The sequence below is a fragment of the Vicugna pacos genome, chromosome 7 (assembly GCF_048564905.1).
Source record: "Vicugna pacos chromosome 7, VicPac4, whole genome shotgun sequence".
Classification (NCBI taxonomy): domain Eukaryota; kingdom Metazoa; phylum Chordata; class Mammalia; order Artiodactyla; family Camelidae; genus Vicugna; species Vicugna pacos.
Window position 1 is genome coordinate 10,724,143 of NC_132993.1, and position 20,056 is coordinate 10,744,198.

General features: G+C 52.4%; 1 protein-coding gene across 3 annotated transcripts; it reads right to left on the minus strand.

The window, feature by feature from the left end:
- Positions 1-4: 4 nt before the first annotated feature.
- On the minus strand, positions 5-14,692 carry EPHB6 (EPH receptor B6). Of its 3 annotated transcripts, XM_015244260.2 has the most exons (19): positions 14,338-14,691; positions 8,811-8,992; positions 7,592-7,652; positions 7,092-7,290; positions 6,745-6,809; positions 5,692-6,445; positions 4,859-5,014; positions 4,212-4,550; positions 3,976-4,100; positions 3,627-3,789; positions 3,291-3,405; positions 3,034-3,086; positions 2,720-2,839; positions 2,354-2,601; positions 1,791-1,964; positions 1,149-1,298; positions 700-893; positions 422-577; positions 5-307 (listed from the first exon to the last, which is right to left on the minus strand). In XM_015244260.2, the coding sequence occupies exons 4-19, from the start codon at positions 7,189-7,191 to the stop codon at positions 199-201; spliced, it is 3,021 nt and encodes a 1,006-aa protein (XP_015099746.1). In that variant the 5' UTR covers positions 7,192-7,290; positions 7,592-7,652; positions 8,811-8,992; positions 14,338-14,691; the 3' UTR covers positions 5-198. The 3 variants fall into 3 exon arrangements, with proteins under 3 accessions (XP_015099746.1, XP_072820411.1, XP_031530486.1); XM_072964310.1 differs by lacking the exon at positions 7,592-7,652 and having other exon boundaries at positions 1,791-1,961; positions 14,338-14,692; XM_031674626.2 differs by lacking the exon at positions 7,592-7,652.
- Between the last annotated feature and the right edge of the window lie 5,364 nt (positions 14,693-20,056).

Consider the following 20,056-nt stretch of genomic DNA (forward strand, 5'->3'; position numbering starts at 1 on the left):
CAGCTTGCAAATCCCTTCTTTCCCTTTAATGCGGGGAGGTCGTTGGAGGGGTGAGGAATGAGGCGTCTGAAGGGTTGGCGCGGTGGGCGCCTCTCAGAGGCCAAGGTGGAGCCTGGCTCACGTCGCCCACATCCCTCCTTGGACTAGCGTCCAGGACTGGGGCAGGGGCACCGTCCGTTCACAGCTTCCTGCCCGGGCTCAGACCTCCACGGCGCCCGGCGGCCTCAGGTGCTGCTTTAAGAGCTGGATGTGGTAGAGCAGCTTCTTCTGGTGGCCGGCCAGGGTGATGCCCAGGGCCGGCAGGTCTCTGGCAGGAGCGGAGGGGGAGGAGTGGATCAACTTGGGGCCAGCCTCTCCCATATCCCAGGCAAGACCCCCGGCCTCGGGCCTAGGCTCCCCCACCCCCCTGCTCCCCGCTTACTCCAGGCTGAGCTGAGCCACATCATTGAAGGTGCAGAGGCCACATTTGGAGAAGTTGTCCTGGTAGCACTCCAGGCCAATGGCTGAGAGCCAGGCCTGTGGGGAATCCAGAGAGGGGAAGTCCAGGGCCACGGGGTTCAGAAGGGCCTGGGAGGGTCTGAGGGGGGAGGGGCAGGCAGGTCAAAGTCCGCTCTTCATCCTAGCCCCCTCTCCTCAGTTTCTTTTTGGTTTGTAGCTCCCCTCCCGAGCTTTCCCAGGCTCTAGCCCCAAGCTCCAGACCTGTCCCCGGGGCTCCCGCCAGCCTGCAGAGTGTCTGGCTTGCGAATCATCTTGTCAAATGCAGCCACCAGCTGGTCAAAGTGAGGTCGCTGGGTACGATCCTTCTGCCAAGTGTCCAGCATAAGCAGATGTAGTCCAGGCGGGCAGCCAGGAGGAGGGGGCAATCGGAACTCCTGCTCTATTGCATTTAGTACCTGGGAGTCAGAGGAAGAATGTGGTACTTGGAGGCTATTGCTGGCAGAAGGGAATGTAGTGTTAGGTAAGGAGGTGGCCTGGGATCAGGCGGAGCATGAGACTGGAGTGGGGAAGGAACTTAAAAATATGGAAAAGGAGACCCACGAGATCTTAGAACGTGAATGTATTATAGGATGGGGGTCTTAGAAAGTGTGAGGCTGGTGGGTTGGGGGGATGGCGGTGGGGAATCTGCAATGTCTGGGTCAAGAGCTCACCTCCTGGTCACTCATGTCCCAGTAGGGCCGTTCTCCATAACTCATCACTTCCCACATTACTATCCCAAAGCTCCAGACGTCACTGGATATTGTGTGTTTCCCGTGTGCAATGACCTCTGGGGCTGCCCAGCGCAGCATGCAACTTGGGCCCTGAGGGGAGGTTGCAAGTAACAACAGCAGTCATCATGACAGCGGCCGTATTTATTGAGCAGATACTACCTGCTCAGGTGTGTCACGGACTTCACATCCCATAAGGCACCTCGTTTAACCGCATAACCCAGTAGGGGAGATGGCACCACCTCCATTTTACAGATGCAGAGGCTGAGGCACACAGAAATACAAACTTGTGCAACATCACAGAGCTTGAGGGTGGCATGTTCATTCACAATTGGTATCCAGCTGCCCTGACTCTAGAGTCAGACATTAGGGAAGGACAGGAGGTAGTTCTAGGAGGTCTGCTGCCCTCTTGGTCCCAGTGTCCTTGGTCCTGGAAATCCCTCCACGCCCCCTCCCTCCATCACACAGAAGAGCTCTCTCCCTTCAGACACTAAGGGATGGCACCTGTGGAATCCACCCACCCCAGGTTGAAGCTCACCCTCTGGCACCCCTGAGGGATATGGAGCCCCAAGGCTGTGTTCTCACCTGAGGACTGTGGCCAAGACGAGCCACTTTGCACACCAGGTGGCTGTTCACCAGCACGCTGTGGGCAGAGAGCGCGCGGTGGACGAAGGCGAAGCTGGACAGATACTGCATGGCCGAGGCCACGCCCCGCTGCATGGCCACCAGCTGCAGGCTGCTGAACTGGCCCTCCCGCTGCTGAGGGACGGGGGTAGAGGTCAGCAAAAGGTGGGGAAGAGGTCAGCCAAGGACGGGAAGAGGTCAGCCAAGGCAGGGGAAGAAGTCAGCCAAGGGGGGGAGGAGGTCAGCCAAAGTGGGGAAGAGGTCAGCCAAAGTGGGGAAGAGGTCAGTCAAGAGGGGGGACCTCAACATCACAGAGCAGACACTGGCACCAGACAGCAAGGGGATCTGGGAATCAGAAACGGTCTGAGAACGAAGGATGGAGACCCCAGAGGTGGGGCAGGAGGGAGCAAAGGCATAGAGCTCTGTCTCCAGGACTGCTGAGAACTGCCCACTTCCCACTTTTCTGGACCCAAGCCCCGCGCCCCGCCGGCCCCCACCCTGCCTCACCCTCAGGCCAGACTGACCCTAAGGAAGCTGTCCAGGGGGCCCAGCTCCATGAGTTCAGTCAGCACCATGAGGGGCCGGCTCTTGGTGACCACGCCCTCCAGCCGCAGGATGTTGGGGTGCTGGAACTGGCCCAGCACTGCAGCCTGGCCTAGGAAGGTCATCTGCAGACTCTCGGCACCTCCGGTCCACAGGGCCTGGACGGCCACAGCCTGCTCCCGCCGTCCCCGAGGCTGCAGGCGGGCCCGGCGCACCTCCCCGAAGGAGCCTGGGAGAGCAGGTGTGGGCTGGGGGGTGTCCAGGAAGGTCCCACGGTGGGTGTCCTGCTCCTTCTAGAAGGGATCCTGCTGGGGCCCCTTCCACGCCCTCCCTCTGCCCCGCGGTACCTGCCCCAATGACCTCCTCGATCCTGATGTACGTGGGATCGACCTCCCGGGCAAATTCTCGGAGGGCCTGGCAGGGGTCCTCGTACGTGGAGGGGTCGATGTAGTACTTCCCCCCAAGCCCTGCAGGCGTGCGGGGCACAGCGTCAGGGTGCGGTGCAGGCCAGGCTGCCCCCACACCCGACATGCTCTCTCACTTCCAATGATGGTGACAAGGAGCTGCTCTCAACCCTGGGAAGCCCAGCCGTGCCATGTGCTCCCGGCCCCATTTCCCAGCTTTCTGTCTGTGCACCCCCAATTCCCAGAGCCACCCCCACCTGGGCTGCTGTATTGCTGCAGCTGCTCCATGTAGCCAGTTCCACGCCGCTTCCTAAGGGACAAACCAGAGTCCTGGAATGACCCTCCCACTTCCTCCCCTGTCTGCCCCCGAGGAGGCCAATGTCCATCCTGCCAGGGATCAATGGCATGCGGGGCTGGGCCCAGGGGCAGGGGCTGGGTGGTGGAGAAGGGCCTTCCTGGGGGTTTCTGCAGGGGCTTTGGGGCTTCTGGGCCATGGCGGGGGGGGGGGGCTCACCTCTGGAAGATGAGGGCCAGCACGGTGATGGCTGCCAGCAGAAGAAAGGCCAGCGCCCCCAGGATAGACCCGATCACCAAGGAGAGTCTCTCAGGAAGCTGGGTGGACAGCTCACCTGGAGAACCAGCGGCCCAGAGTCACAGGTGTGCACAGTCCCACACGTCAGTGCACCCACACACCCTCCCACGCCCCCTCCCCACGCTGACCCCAAGATCAGCGGGCAGTCACTCTCCTAGTCTGGAGGGTTTGGGGTGAAGGTTCAAGTCCTGGGTGGTCCCTGCACCCCTCCTCACTATCTTACTGGGCCACCCCCTCCCCATCCAGGCCTCCTCTCACCTTGAGGCAGCGTCTGAAAATAGACCTTGCCCCCGTAGGGGCCGTGGCCTGCGGCAGTCCGAGCCCGCACCTGGAAGCCATAGATGTGGCCGGGGCTCAGCTGGGTCACGGTGGCTGTGTTGGTCTCGCTGGTCAGGGTGAAGGAGTGGGATTCATCTTCTGCCTGGGGGTGACAGCTACTCACTCCCTGTTGGCTGTGGTGGCCCCTCTTACCCCTGCTCCTCCCCCAGGTCCTCCCAAGCCCCTGCTGCAGGACTCCTAGGCCCCTCTCCCGGCCCCCTACCTCCAGCGCCACTGTGGGGCACTGCTAGCTCCCACCAGCCCTGCAGGGCGCCCATCCCCCCCCCACCTGGTCATAATAGCGGAGCTGATAGTCCAGGATGTTGCCGTTGGTCTGGTCAGGCTGCGGCCAGGACACGGTGATGCTGTTGGAGGCCCGGCTCACCTGGTGCACCGCAGGAACTGCGGAGGGAACTGGCGCGGGGCGTTAGTCGGCGTTTCCGGGGGGGGGGGGGGGCTGGAGAGCGTAAGTGGGGAGGGGGTCCGGAGGAGGTGAGGGGAAGCCTGGGACGGGGTAAGGCTCACCTGCGTGGCTGGTGCTGACGTTGACGGCTGCAGCCTGGGGAGGGTCGGGGCTGAGGTCTGACACCCCGTTGACAGCCTGCACCTCCAAGACGTAGGGCACGTGTGCCCGGAGCCCCCCGACTAGCACGCGGCTCTCCGTCAGGCCCCTCTGGCGGGGGTCGAAATGCACCTCATCGGGGCAGCGGCGACAAGCGCCCGCGCCTCCCGCGTCGCACTCCTTGCACACGACGTTGAAGAGCAGGTCCCCTCGGCCCCCCAGCTCCTGCGGCAGGCGCCAGTGCAGCATGAGCGCAGAGCCCTGCACCTCGAACCACAGCTCCTGCGGGGCGGACGGAGGGCCTGGGGAGGGCCCGAGGGAGGAAGTTGTAGGTGTGGGGATGATTGGGGAAAGGAAGGAGGTAGGAGAGGGTGGATGGCTCAGCGGGGAGACAGCGGGAAAGCCCGAGGAGGCAGGTGGGAGGAGAGAGGAACGGGGTGGGCCAGGTGGGGGTGGGATCAGAGAAAGAGCATCGGGATAGGAAAACCAAGACACAGGAGAAAGAAATCACTGCAAATGCAAACCAGCTGCACCGTGTTGCCCTCAGGCTCCCCCTCTCCTGGTCCCACCCCTATCCCCATGTCCAACCCTGGATGGGTGGGGAACTCACCAGTGCAGGGGGCCTCTGGGGGGTCAGAACTGGCCCGGTAGAAGCCCTCCAGGCAGGGGCAAACCGCGGCTGCAGGGTCGGGGGCGTGGCTGCGGGCAGGGCACGGTGAGCAGGGGGCATCTCCAGCCCAGGCCTTGTAGGACCCCTGGGGGCAGGCTAGGGGGCAGAGGAGGGTAGAGGCCTCAGGTCCCCTCTGTCCATCACATCCTGTGACCCCCACACCTGCACACAGGCATCCTCACAGCCTCCGTTCCTTTCTTCCTGAGATCTACTCCTCACCCCCTCTTCCCTCCTTCCCTCCCTCAGGCAGAGCTTACTTCTGCCATTTTGCTAGGGTGGAATTATAATTCCATTGATGAAAAAGTGAGGTGTGGTGGAGGCTACAGGGAGGACAAGCACCAGATGTAGGTGCCTGGCTTTGATTGCATAACCTCCCTCTGCAGCAGAATCATTCTGCTTCGCTGTATCTATGTCTTCCACCTGCCTCCTGATCATCTGGCCCTGGGATATCCGCCCACGTGGACAAAGGACTCCCATCCCAAGATAGCCCAGGAATTTAATTCTTTTCATCCCATCCCTTCTCCAGCCTGCAGCCTCAGAATCCCCAGCAATTGCTGTGGAAGCCTCCAGAAGGTTCTAGAAGTGTCAGAAGAGTGGCTAACGGCAATCTATGTGGTTTAGGAAATAAATCTGGAGAAAACAATGATCCTTTCCTAAAAGAGTTTATTTCTGACCTTTTGGGGACAGAATGAAGTCTGGGTCGTTCAGGAGAGGAGCCCAAAGGTGGAGGCAGGTGGGGGATCTCTGGCAACTGCAAGGGAGTGGGTTCTCACCTTGGCAGGCCTTGTCTCCCCGCACAGGCTGGTGCCCAGGCTGGCAGCGGCAGCCCCCGACGGCGACCATCCACTTGCCCTCCCCGTTGCAGTGCAGCCTGGGGGGACTGCCCCCTGCCTGGCCCCCTCCTCCATCCTCCTCTGGTTCTGCATGAGCCACACAGGTGCCCATGGCGGCCACCAGGGAGGCGCCCCCGGCCCCACTGGCCTGCGTCTCGGGAAAGGTGGCGAAGGCGCGGAGCACGGAGGGGCAGGCGTAGGAGAAGAGCTTGACCGCCACGAGGGCCAGGCAGGCCCCGGTGTCCTGGAAGGCCACGTAGAAGCCGCGCTGGGTCAGGGGCCCGAAGCTCCGCTCCTTGACGTTCAGCTGCAGCCCGGCCCGCTGCCCCGCCCCGCGTGGGCCCACGGCCCACGCCGAGGAGGCGGGGAAGCTCTCATCCGCCGCGATCGTGTCCACCTTGGTCCAGCGTTTGAGGTGCCAGGCGGAAATGCCGTCGGCGCTGTCGGGCTCCTCGGCCTGGCGGTAGTAAAGCGTGAAGGTCTCCCGGCAGGTGCCCCCGGCCACGCCCAGGCTGGAGCACGCCCGCACCGAGAAGTGAAGTCGGATGTGTGCCCTCTGGGCCCCTCGCCGCTCCACGAAGTGGGTCTGCAGCCAGTTGTCCTGCCCGGGGCCTGCAGGGGCCCCAGCCACGTGGCATGCCTCGAAGGTCCGGGTCAGGCGTCGCTGGTCGTCCAGGACACTCACCTCGTCCCACTGCAGGGAGGACCAGAGATGGCATTATCTGCTCTGGGCTGGGAGGGTGAAGGGAAGTGGGGGCATATCTCTTCCAGTGAGACTTAAAATTGATGACAGGCGAAGCAGGTAAGGCCACCCGGAAGTCCTGTTTCTCTGGAGGGAAGATGTCTTATCCCATCAATCTCTACCCAGTGCTTCCTTCTCAAATGCAACGCTCTCCTAAGACAACACTCTCAAGAGCAAGCAGGGTGGGGGTGGGGGAGGGGTGGGGGAAGAGGGGGAGGGGTGGGGGCTCAGAAGGAAAGAGTGACACTCACCCCACCTGGTGGGTAAGTGAGCCAGCCAATCTCAGATGTCTCTCCAGTGGTGTCCAGCAATACCTCTGTCCAGAGATAAGAGGCGCGCAGTGACCAGGCCTTCAGCCCCCATGACAAACCCCACCCCACTCCCATTAGGAAAAGAAAGCATTTCCCTCCCAGGTTCATTTAACTGATTTGCAGGAGCACAGCTGTCTGTCAGGAACCTGTCGCTGAAACCCTACCCATTCCTTTCCCCCTTTGGATATCTTCACTGTTTCCTGCCTTTTCTGAATCTTTTCCCATTTCTCACCTATGCTGGGTCTCTACTGGCAGGTGGGGGTTCTCCGGTCTCCCCTCCCTCTTACCTTCCAGAGCCAGGACTGAGGACACCAGCACCAGGGCCCACAGGCCGCCCACCATGCCCGCCACTCTGCTCCCTGACCGGGCAGCCCTCTCAGCAGCCATCAGGCATCTTCAGGGCTCCCACCATTGCCCTGGCCACCGCCCAGCTCCCAGGCGGGGCTGCTGCTCTGCCAGACTAGGGTCTGCAGCCAAGCTTGCTTCCTAGGGAGACACAAAGGACTAGAAGAGGCCGCTGGGAGGTAACTGCATTGCTTCATATATGGCCCAGCCTCCAAAACCTGGCCCTGTATCTCCCCCTGTATCTCTCAAACTGCCCCAGCACCAACCATGGGTGAGGGCCAGCAGAAAGCTGACTCCTGATCTCTGTCAAGCCTCACCATCGTGGAGGGCTGTGGGCCCAGTCGGCGCTTCCTGCCTACTCTCCGCAGGTGACCCACCTCTGAGCATCTGTTTCTCACGGCCCTCGCACTTAGAGCAGAGGGCAGTCCTGGGCCAGTCTTACCCTTTTCTTCCGGAAAGAGCTAATCAAGTTCTTTCTCTTCATTTACTCTCCTCTCTTCTTCCTACAGCCACCCAGTATTGAAATGAAAGTCAGAATTTTTTTTTTTCATTAAAAGCAGACAAGTTAGAAGCTACTCCTTTCCTGGGGACACACGGTCTCCCCTCTGCATCACCTCCCAACCCCCATCAGGCTTGGACCCTCTAGACATTTCAGAGAGGCAGTGAAGCGAGAGGGACCGCAGAAGGAGAGCTGTGGGGTATGGTGGGAGGGAGGGGGCAAGAACAGACGCACAAAGGAACATAGGCGGAAAGATTCCATCTGAAAAAGGAGCGAGGATAGAGAAGAGATGGAGCTCTGCGGGTCTGGCATAGCTACATTTTGTGAACAAAGGTCCTCTCTCCACAAGGGGCACATTTTTTCTCTGGCTTACAGAAAAATAAACTTATGTCTTGTATGTGAAAAGATGCTTCCTCCTCTGCTCACAATGAAAGGCAGGCATGTTGAAACAACAGTGACATGTTCTTTCGTCCTGAGATTAACAACGCACTGGGTTGGAGAAGGTCTGAGAAATAGGCTCTCTAAGAGTCACTGTGCTTTCGAGTTCAAATTGGTGAATCCTCTTAGAAGGACAGTTGGCAATGTCTATCTTCACCTCTGAGAATCTGTCCTTGATGGATCATATACTTGGATTCTTTCACATGGATGTTCAAACAAGAATATTTATTGCAGAATTGTTTGCAAGGGAAAAGACTGTAAAGTAACTGTTCAGCAAGGGGAAGGTGGTTAAAAAATTACGGCACAACCTTAAAGAGGAATAAGGGCTAATGTTTATGTGCTGATATGAAAATAACTCCAAGTAAAAGTACACTGTCCTTTGCAGAGCCGTGTACAGTATGCTCCCGACCGGGAACTCACTAAGGACCGTACGTATACGTGTTATGTAAGGATCTTCATGAAGGGTAGACACAACCTGGGGAGAAAGGTGGAGGAAGAGGACTGGGGCTAGCGCAAGGGAGAAGTGCTCTCACTATATGCTGTTTAATTTTTATATTTTAAAAATCTTGCCTCTATATTATTTTTTAAATTAAATCACTAAAATTTCACTTAAATCGGTCAACAATAACTGTTTAGTAGATGAATCCAGATAGTGTTCATGCCCTCAAAATGACATCTCGGGACTATGTGATAAGCTATCCCTTGATACAAAACATTCCCCAACCTTTAGAAGCAGAGCACCGCAGCTCACAAGCATGGGACCAGGAGGCACCTGGCTGCTCCCAGGGTCAAGGTGAAGACGAACAGGGCTGCTTGTTAGTCTAAGATTAGTGGTGAGCGAGCTGTCTCCTCATGACTCAATCTCAGAAGTCTGGAAGTTGCATGGTCAAGAGCAGTAGATTGTTCCTGTTGGGTTGAAAGACGTGAGACTGAGAGTGGAAAAAAAAAAACTTGGAAGTTGGAACTTAAAAATTACACTGTATACAATGAAGCTGAAACCAAACCATTAAACTATATTTAACTTTGCTAAATATGAAAATCATGATTTGATGTCTACTACATTTTCTGGTAATGCCAGCTGTACTGTAAGATAAAGCCTTCAGCATTCTCTCCATGTGGTTATCATGAAAAGACACCGTTTCTACATCTGTGTGGGCTGCTACGTAGGGGATGTCTGCCAACTAGCCACTGAAATTTACCTTTCATGCCTCTAGAGTCTGATTTGTGGAATAGAGAATTCAACTTACAGCGTGTGGAGGCAAGTAAGGAGAATTTCCAAATCATCATGTTGTACCCCTTAAACTTACACAATATCATATGTCAATTGTATCTCAATACAGCTGGGGAAAAAAAGAAGCATTTCTACATGGGAAATTATTTATAAGAAACAGAGGTTCTTTGCAAATACTGTCCCAAATTCTACTAGAATCATTCACAGATTAAATAAATGTTTCAAAGAAGAATGAGGAGACAGTGAAGTCAAAAGCATGGCCCCATCAACAATGGCTGTTTAGGAAATATCCTGAAGTAATTCACGTTGTAGGTGGACCCCCCCAGACTCTCAGTGGCTCAGTTTGGAGACATGCTTCTACACCAAAGCAGACCAGCTTCTGGCCAGAGTCACAGGGTCTTATCAAGAACCATAAATGCCCGCAAAACATCTTTAAACAATGAAGCCTATTATACCATTTGCCCAGCAGATATTCTTTAGAATAGCCTCTTTCAGTCAGAACATGGATGGATTCTGGAATCTCTACAAAGAAGAAACTCTAAGTAGTATGTCTTCCTAAACTTCTAACTAGATGAATAATCCTGGAGAAGGAATGAGGAACACCATGGATAAATCTCAGTGAATTTTTCTGAGAGACAGCAAATCATGAGAGAAAAAGATGCACTGCAGATCACATTGGCTGTGCAATATGGAACATTCTAGAAGATGAAAGCAAAGCATATGCTTTGATGACCCACACTACAAGTAACATGGTGGCTTGTGGCTACCCCAGGGCGTGCCCGAACATCCTTAGTGTGCATCTAGAGGACAACATGAAGCTGGCCTCTCTCCAGAAGCTCCCGAAAGGAGCCAAAGCAATTCTAAAACATGCTAAGGCCACTCAGCTTCTGTTGTCAGGAGGAATCAAGTAGAAAGTGATAAAATAGAGACATTGCATGTGGATTGCCAGGAGTAATTTTTTGAAATTTTACTAAGGGCAAAGATACTCATTGAAGAGGTTTGAGGGTCTTCAAGTATCCAGACGTGTACTTCTGCTGTTTGATGAGAACCTCTTATAGATTTGGATCCAGAAGACTGAAGGTTATAAACATATTTCTTCAGAAAAAAAAAAGTGTTGCTGAGTAAGACTAGGAAGTTAGGTCAGTTCTTGCGTATCAAACAAACCAGATAAATCCAAGTCTTTTTATTTTTTAATGTATAAAAAGAAACTGAGTGTATGTCCGTGGCAAGGACAAAAACAAGGATATAAGGAAATTTTATTAAGATATGGAAGAAATTGCTGTCAACTAATTCCTACCCCTGCAGGTTCTTTTGAGAGAAGATTCAAAGGCAGAAATGTAAGTGACAAGAACACGCAGCTCCATCGTATGCCTGGAATACAAAACAAGCAGGACTTAGAACTTGATTTTCAAAGGTGCCTTCAATGGCTGAGGACTAGGACATCTTTCCGCATTTGGTCCAGGAGTCTGCCCTGGGAGCAGCCAGTCACATCTCTGCCGCCACTCAGAGGGGGACCAGCCTCTGTAGGGCCAGGTCCCTCATCCTCCTCCCTGTGGCCTGCTGGAGAGTCCTCTCTCTTCTCCAGCTCATGAAAGGAATTCGTCAGGGTTTAGAAATCCTCTAACCTATGAAAAAGTAGAAAACTTATCTCCATCAGGAAAACATTCACATTTCAGATGTGTATATGGTTTTAAAAATATAAGACACCAGAAGCAGCAGAAATGTGGATGTAAAATCAGAGCTCAGAAAATGAGACTGATTAGAGAAAGTTTCATGTGATAAAAATTGCATTCTATCACCAGCTTTTTTTTTTCAGCCCCTTTTCTGGCTTTATCATTTTATATTTTTTTGATACAGTAGACACTACACCTGCAAGCTTGCTACATTTCTTTAGTTTACAAAAATATGACAGTTTCGTGGGTATAAGGATTGTATTTTGTTTTCACAAACTGGCAAAGATTAAAGATGTGTAGAATCTAAGCTTATAAATCATAGCTTATGAGTCCTGGTAGCTATAAAAATGAAAGCTTTAAAAATAAATGAGTAAATCTGTAAGAATTTTAAAAGTTAACAGGGCTCAAATTAAAATGCTAAATATGATAATTTATGAGCAAACCAAGCTGACTTAATATAATTTATGCACCTCGTCCACAAAGTGAATTTTTTAAACATTAAAAAATATAAGCCAAATAAGCTTGAAGGAAAGTACGGAAAAAGATATATTGAGCTATGAAGCTAAAACCTGTAGCGGGTAGAGCTGGAGCATGCGGGAGTTATTAACTTTGTCTTATACAAATTTGAATTTTTTATGTTATAATGAGCATATCTTATTGTTATAATTAAGACAAAATCTCATTATTAAAATCTAAACAGAAAAAGGAAAATGTAAAACCTAGACTAGTATAGCATGGTTACCTTTTATCCCTCCCCTCTTTGCCCCCAGATATTTAGAAATTTTCATCTATAAGAAGAAAGGAGAGATATTGAGGCAGTAGGAGCTGGAAATGAATGAGGGAAATAATGTCAACAGTAAAAGCAAATACCCTTTATCCCTGGGCATTCTTTAAGCGTCTCTCCTAAGAAGTTCAGCCCCTGAGAACTGTCCCACTAATGACATCATGCTTCTCTTACGAGCTGTCAAGCAAAGGCCTGCAACTCCACGAGGAAAGAGGGGAACAGAGGAGGCTGTACACTTGAAACACACATGAGGCATCGCTGCGAAGGGAGCTCAGATGGGGAGGCAGAGCAGCCCGCGGGGGCCAGCAGGGCCAAGGACGCTCCCAAGGGCAAAGGGGTCGATGGTTTTAAATGTCTCGTGTGCCTGGTGTGGTTGCTGAGCTGGTCCTCACACCTGTTAGCCACAGGGTCAGCGTGGGAGGGATCAGCACATAGGCCCTGACCTCCGTCCTGTTCTGCAGCTGTTAAACGCCCAGGAAATTCCAGTATAATCCTTGCTCAGCTGAATGCTACCCTTTAATCTCTACCTTGGATACAGTCTCAGTAGCTCTCTCTTCACCCTCTGGCCACCCACCTTAAAAAGGATCCCACTGGCCTTTAAGGAGAGCAGCCAGCAGACAGTGAGGAGGTGGCTTTCTTCTGGTGCTTCTAGCCCCAGCTGTCCTGGCTGCAGAAGCCAATTTGTGGATCACCTAGCAGAGGACAGCCCTGTGTCCCTGGAGGCCTCCAGCCCCTGAGCATGTCCCCCAGAGCACGCAGATGCAGACAAATGCGCCTCCCACTCCCCGGCTGGCTGTGGAGCTGGGGGAGGCTTTTAAGATGCAGGCAGTGTCTGGATCTAGCCAGACAACCACTTAGAATGAGCCACTCTGGCTGTGCACAGATAGGGGACAAGTGCGGCTCTGGAAGAGGGCACAAGGGAGGGGGTTGGGGCAGTTGAAACGTATGCAGGAGAGATGAGGAAGTGGCAGATTGTGGAAAAGCCCATGAGTGCCAACCCATGCCCATGAGAGCAAGTGTGAGAGTGTGTAAGGGAGTATGACGAGGTGAGGTGGGTGTGGAGCAGGAGAGTGCGTGCTGGGCTCTGTGTGTGTGTGTGTGTGTGACAGTGTGCACATTAGCACAGATCCCACATGGTCCTCATGCTGGTGGCAGACGCCTGTGAGTCCTTCTCCCTCACCCTGGTCTGCCCCTACTCCACCCCTAGTCAGGCTGTAAGCTGCTCTCTGCCCTGGGAGTTGCTTCTGCAGAAACACATGGGAGGGGGAGGTAAGCCGGGAAGTAGAGACTGGGAAACGTCAGGCGCAAATCCCCCCAAACGCCACCATCCCCCTCCTATCTACTGAGGAATGTGGTTGGGACACGGGGTCTAGGGTCCGGCTCAGGAGATGGGGATGAGCTGGAGAGCAGCTGGGCCTGCTCAGTGGAGGAATGGTCCGGCCCTTCCCACACTGAGCACATCGCTTCCTGTTGCTCCCCAGCATTCTGATGACAAAGTGGCCACAGCCAGCCATCTTCCTGCACCCTGAATGAACCAATAGACTCTAAAGGAGTCCTGTTCCCTAGGCCACTAGGTAGGTACATAGGAGCCCTCACGCTAATCTTCCTGCTACAGAAAATGTCCAGTACCCTGAAAAATCCCTCTGAACAGCACCTGGCAAGTCTCAATGCCCCAGTGCCCACCACTTGGGCAGTTTCCGTGGACTGCCAAAGTCCCACATCTCCTTTCCCACCGAACCAGCATCTCCCTGTCTACAGCCTGAGTCAAGCTCCCAGGCGGCCAGAGGGCCTGGGGTTAACTGATTGGGAACAGGCCCAGCCGCTTCTCTCCATGGGCACTGCCAGGGACATTACAACATCGGCAATGCTGGGCCTGTGCCAGTTCCCCCAGGGATGGGAGGAGAGACGGTGCCAGACAGCCAAGATTGGTGGGTGGGGGTGTCGGGCAGGCAGGGCCAAGCACCCAGATGTAACGAGAGGGGGTGGAGCTGGGGCAGCAGCAAGCAGTAGACTTTGGTTGCAAGTTGGGGGTCATGGCTGGGGAGCAGGAATCAAGCCTTCGCTCCACTCCAGGTGTGGTGATGGAGGTGGGGGAGAGGAGAGGCTGTGGGGAGCTGGGGGCAGGTGTGCCATCAACCTCCTTGCTCCTCCCAGCTCCACCGGGATTGGAGAGATGCCACTGGAGTCAGAGGGGTGGGCAATCCTCTTCAGAAGGCTGGGAGCCCAGCCTCTGCGAGGACCCCCTAGATCAGGACTCCCTGTATCAGAGCCAATGGAGTATCTCTGAAAACACAGTGGGGGATCGCAGCAGCAGGATAGTCGGGGTGTCACGGATGACTGGTCAGAGGCGGGGGCGGATAGGAGCCAGGGTGGCCTGTTCCGCATCCATCACGAACCCTGCTCTCGCCTTGGGGAGGGATACTCAGCACCCTGCTAGGAGGACTACCCGGATTTGCAGAGGCCCTGTCTGGCGGGCCCTTCCACTTCTGCAGACCTTAATCCCTCTGTCCCCAGGCGCGCCGGTCCCCGCCCCCCAAACACCGCCTGCGACCCCAGGGCTCACCTTGGCGCCGGCCGCAGGCTCCGCAGGTCTGCGCTCCCCGAGGCCCCGCGCTGGAGCCGCGGCTCCCGGCGCTCGCGCAGCGCCGCCCGCGTCTCCGCTGGGGTGCGGGAGCCCCCCTCCCCGCGGCCCGGGCCCGCGCGGCGCCGCGGGTCTCAGGGGTTGGGGCGGCCGGGGGGCGGTGGCGGACGCCAGGGGCTGCTCGGGAGGCGGGGCGCCGGGGGATCGCGCGGGGTCCGCGTCGCGCTCGCCGTCGCCGTGCTGGGTCGCGGGTCCCGCCGGCCGCCGCTGCGCTCCGGAGCAGCGGCTGGAGCGAGCTCAGCCCGGCCCGCCCCCTCCGCGTCCCTCCCAGCCCGGCCCGCCCCTCTCCGGCCCCTTCGGCCGCCCTCCCTCTCCCCTCTTCCGGGGAGCCGAGCCCGCCCTCCCGGCCTCGGCGGCGAGTGCGCGGCGCCCGCTCCGCGGCCCCGGCGCGCGGGGGAGAGCGGGGTGGCGGCGCGGGGCTCGCCCGGGGCCCCGCCTGGGAGCGGGGCCGGGGGACGTGGGCGCGGAGGGTGGCACGCGTGCGGGGCCCGGGGGAGGCGGCCCGCCGGGCGCCTGGGAGCGGCGTTGAAAGCCCCCTGGGCGGGCGCGGGCTCCTGCCCCGGAGAACAGCGCGACTGGCCGGAGGGCTGGTGCCCAGCGCAGGGCATCCGCGCGCCCTCGCCTCCCTTGCCTTTCTGCTTCAACTCTAGGAACTAAACCTACTGTTTTAGTTCCTACTCAGATTTGAACTGAGGTGGGCGTGAGCTGAGAAAAAGAGAAGAGGGTGGAGGGAAAGACAAACTGAGAAATCGGGAGGGTGCGGGGGTGGGGTGGGGGTGGATCGGCAGTCAGGGTATGAAAGTGGCTCCGATCTAGCCTTAAACTTCTCCGCGTTTGTGACCCTAGATCTTGCTCAGCGGCAGGGCTTCTGACTCCATGCTCCCTCCCTCCTTCCACCCCAAAGGGCTTGGAAGGCTGGGTCTGAAAGGGGAAGTTCTGAGGTCTGTGCCAGGCGCTGACGCTGCCAGGGCAAGTCGCTGCACCTCTGGGCGCCCCCTCCCTTACCGGCTCCCCAGAGAGAACCACCCCACACGTTTGAGGGGCGGTGGAAAATACTCGCAGCGGGTGCCTGGAAGGGTTCAGGAACGGAGGGGCGCCGCCACAAAAGCGTTTCCGCCTACCCGGTAGCCTCCTCTCAAACCCAGGACGGGGTCTATTGTTCGGGTCCTTACAGCGAAGTGTTGCTACCACCTGCTGCCGCTTTTCCAGGAACGCAGGCATCTGGGGGAATCTGACCTCTCCCCCCGCCACCCCCCCCCTCCATATCACCCAGTCCTAGGTTGTTCTCCTACGTTCTTCATTTATTCAAAACATCTTTATTAAAGCACTAGCTGCAAGTGGGCTGGTCAAAACTGGTACTTAAGAAGCATTCAGAAACCAAGGAAAATTGTGAAAGCGATCTGTGAGCCAACAAGCACAGTAACTAGAACAATGAAACTCACTAGGAGGCACCTGGGAGAAACAAACTGGCTTTAATGAATTGGTGGAATGAGTGATCGAAAAGGAAGATAAAGGCCACTGAACTAGTCCCTACTGGGCAAGGGGGTCGTTCACTCTCAGTATCTGAGTCAATTAATAAACCTAATGATGTTGAGGGACTCTGCATGAGGGACATTCAAATAATAAGTCCACTGGCACTGGTGCGTTTGTTTCTTCCCTTTGCCCTGAAACCAAGTGGTAGAGAATTGCCATCACTTTGAAATCTGTTCTCTCCAAGGCCTTGAAAGACTTTTGTGAAGAAACCTGACTTTATATTATATGCACTATTACATAACTCATGATCCTAGATATAGTAACAATTTGACTGATTGTCAGAGAGCTATGGGTATATTGGAAACTTTTCAAAAAAGCATATAATTAAATTAGGTTAAAAAAAGGAAGTATCAATCAAACCAAAAACAGAGAAGTTACTTGATAAAACCCAGAAATTCCAGTGGTAACTTACATCATGTATTGACATTATAGTAAAACATTCCTTTCTATTGTCTGATGTATCACATTGTTTACACTGCTCATGAGGTGCCTAGAATATGAAATTAAGTTTTTGTTGTTTGAGGCTTATGTAATTAGTTATTTTTCTTTTGTTCATAAAATTTGAGAGGCATCCAGTGTTCAAAGGAAGAATCATTGTACCCTGGAGGCAAAGGAGCTTAAATTTGTGATTACAATTGGCCCTGTGTTATAATCTCCTATGTGTTATTAAATGAAATTTTAAAAGCAGGTGGAAAGCGCAGAATGCATTGTTAAGTTATGCTGCCATCTGCAGCTATTACAAAGCAAAGGAATAAATTCCTTTTCAAAGCTGGACATAAATCCTTTCCATAATTTGTTCAGTGCTTGATCATGAGGGGCTTAGAAGTATTTTAGAATAAGTGAATAACAAGTAACAGTATTTAAGTTTGTTCTGTGCTGAAGGGCAGGACTTAATGAAGTCTGTGACTCACAGAATTCATTATCTTGGGACGCAGGCATCTACAATGTGAATCTGGAGCCAAAAGAAGGTCCTGAGGAGAAAACTCCAGCTGGTCTGGGATGGCTTTTTGATTAGTTCTGCCTTTTTTTTTTTTTTTCCTGTTTTTGCCTCCTTCTTGGGTTTTCCTCTCTTCAACATCTATCACTCCCCAAGGATGTGCAATTTTCTCCTTTCTTATTTCCCTTTAGAACAGCTAATGCAAGCTGATGTTATTATAAACAAAGAGCTTTATAAGTAATTTCAGTGATAAGAGTTCTAGTTAAAAAAAAAAAAAAGCAATGAAGGAACTTGCTGAGCCCCCAGATCTCTTATTCCAAGACATTACTTACAGCTCCCGATGCACAACCTCACAGGGTCTCAGGCACTGTCTCCATGCCCCGTGGCCTCTACAGGCAGTCTTCCCCAAAGCTGGAGTCTGTTCTCCAGACATTTCACCCAAATAAAAGTGTCAAACGCCCAATTTATGCAACTAAACCTTTTGGTTTTTCAGTTGAAGTATAGTTGATTTATAATGTTGTGTTAGTTTCTGGTATATAGCATAGTGATTCAGCTATACATTTACATGCTCTTTTTCATATTCTTTTTCTTTATAGGTTATTTATTACAAGCTATTGAATATAGTTCCCTGTGCTATACACAGTAGGACCTTGTTGTCTATCTATTTTGTGGGGTTTTTTTTTTTTCTGTTTAGTACCTTCTAGAGCAAACCTGCAGTACTGGTCTGTTTGCAACCAATTTGTGCACCAGCGGTGATTGGTTACCTAAATTGATTGATAACCTGAATTGAATGTGAGTGATCCTCAACGTTTACCCATCAGAGTCTTACATTTGGGCATTACTTTAACCAAGCACTAATAAAAAGATGTTCAGAGATATTAGAGAACAGACAGAAAGAGAAAGGCTCTCCTCTCCTAATAGGATGCTTAATCCGTTAGAGATTAATGTCCGTTGCTTATAAGGGAAAAGTTGTAATGAGACAGCAGTGCGTTAGACAAATCGAGGAACCCAGGGATGCTATGAAGGCCTCAGATCAATGAGACTTGGGATTCTGCCCCTCCATCTTTAGGGTGAGGCCTTGTTCTCAGCATGTCAGCCAGAGCTCCAGTTATAATGTCTATTAGTTTCAGCCAAGAGAAAGAAGATGGACACAGAAGAAAGGGCATAGCTTTAGCTGAGTTAGCACTCTTTAAAGAGCCTTTCTGGGCGCTCCACCCAGTGACTTCTCCTTATATATTGTTGGCCAAGACTGTGTCACCTGAGCACCCCTACATGCAAGGGGCTGCGTATTGCATGTGCACCAAATAGAAATAAAGTTCTGTTAGTGAGAGGGGAGAGGAGAAAGAATGTTAGGCAAGCAACCAGCAGCTTCCACTGCAAGTGAGCCTAGATGCTCACAATTATCCACGTTTTCCACCATCAGTGAGGATGGAGGCTTTCCACAGCACATCCTTGCACCCTACCCCCACCATCATCTTTAATACATATTTTTAATGTTCAAAGATGATTCTGAGGAAGTTAATGGAGTGAATAGAAATGCTCAGAGCCTCCTCTTGCTAGAATAACTATGACACTACCTCAGAAGAAAAATTCTGTGCAGTTACTCATATAAACAATAAGAGTTGAAAGAATTCTAGATTTCAGTAAGAATGTGGGCAGTCTCCATATGCAGGACAGGATTGACAAGCGCGCCTCACCACTCTGCCCCTTCCCTAGTGTGTGCTGTGTCTCTCCTCCCTTTGGGTCTAGGAGATGCGACAATCTGCAGCATGTAGCGGATGGTCCATGGTCCACTCTACCAGTCAAATGCAGTCTTGTCCTCTAGCTCTGGTCCCAGACAGTCTTCTCTGAAAGTTGCTGCAAGATCTGCCTTTAGCTGTAGATGAGGCTGGAGCATTTCCTGGATCTCAGGATGTTGGGTGTTCCTTTGTCATTGACGACAGATCTCTCTCTCTCTCCATTCAAGTGGGATTCTGGGAATCTATCCTGTCAGACCTTTAAGCACCAGTAACAAAGGGAGCAAGTCAGTAGTAAGAATGAGTAAACTTGAGATCTTTTAAAAATCTGAGGCCAAATGAAAAAGGAGTAACAGTGCAAGTGTTTAAAGAGAAAGTTTTCACCTTGTATTCTTAGTGAGTTAAAAACAGACATGGAAACTATTTTAAAGGTTGGGATGAAAAGAAGGTAGGAAAGAAAAAAAAAAAAGGAAAAGCACAATAACCAAAATAAAATCTCAGTCATGCAAAAAGAAAAAAGGTGACTTTAAACTCCAGGAAACACAAACCATTGAAATATAACAGGAACCTGGGAAGATATTCAATGTGAGACATAAATAGATTATTTTTTAAATAACGGAGAAGGTGAAATGTCTGGAAAATACAACAGGGGATTCTAACCTTAAAATGACAATGATTCCGGAATGAGAAGACAGATCAAATATACAAGAGGGGAAAAAAAAAAAAACCAAAGACAAAATTAATGAAATTTATTTTAGTATATGGCCCATATTAAGTCCTTAACAAATATATATCAAATAGTTGAATTACCTTAAAAAAGTCACGAGATTGAACATTTAGAGATTCTGCCATCTTCTAAGCAAAATTGGTAAGTAGAAATCAATGCCAAGATATATTCTGATATTCTAGTAAAAAATTTCCCGTCAGTACCTTATGGATTTACACACACACATACACCATACACACAGAGAGAGTTTACTTTTAACAAAAGTCAAAGTCAAGATATGTTCATATTTCTTCTCTGGACCACTGGTTAATGAGAAGGTTGTAGAGTAATACCCATGGAGTGTTCAGAAGAAAGGATGAAACACTATTGATCAGCTTCTAAAAAGCCATTTCCAGCTCTTCTTCTTAGCTATGTGAAATGTTGAGGCCGAAAACCTTAAATAATTGCCCTGCTAGTCTTTCTTACAGTTCTGAGCAGATACTCAGACTGAACTCTGGTTCATGGGAAGAAAATAGAATTCTGCTAGGGGCACTTCTGAGAGAGCTTTTGGATTTGGGATAAAAAGACACAGACATGGCTGATGTGGCCCTTTCTCCTTGGTCTCGCTTTGAAATCATCCCTCGGTTGTACTGGTTTCCTATCAAATGCCACAAAAATCTTAGCTGAAAACAACACAAAGGCATTATTTCACAGTTCTGGAGGTCAGAC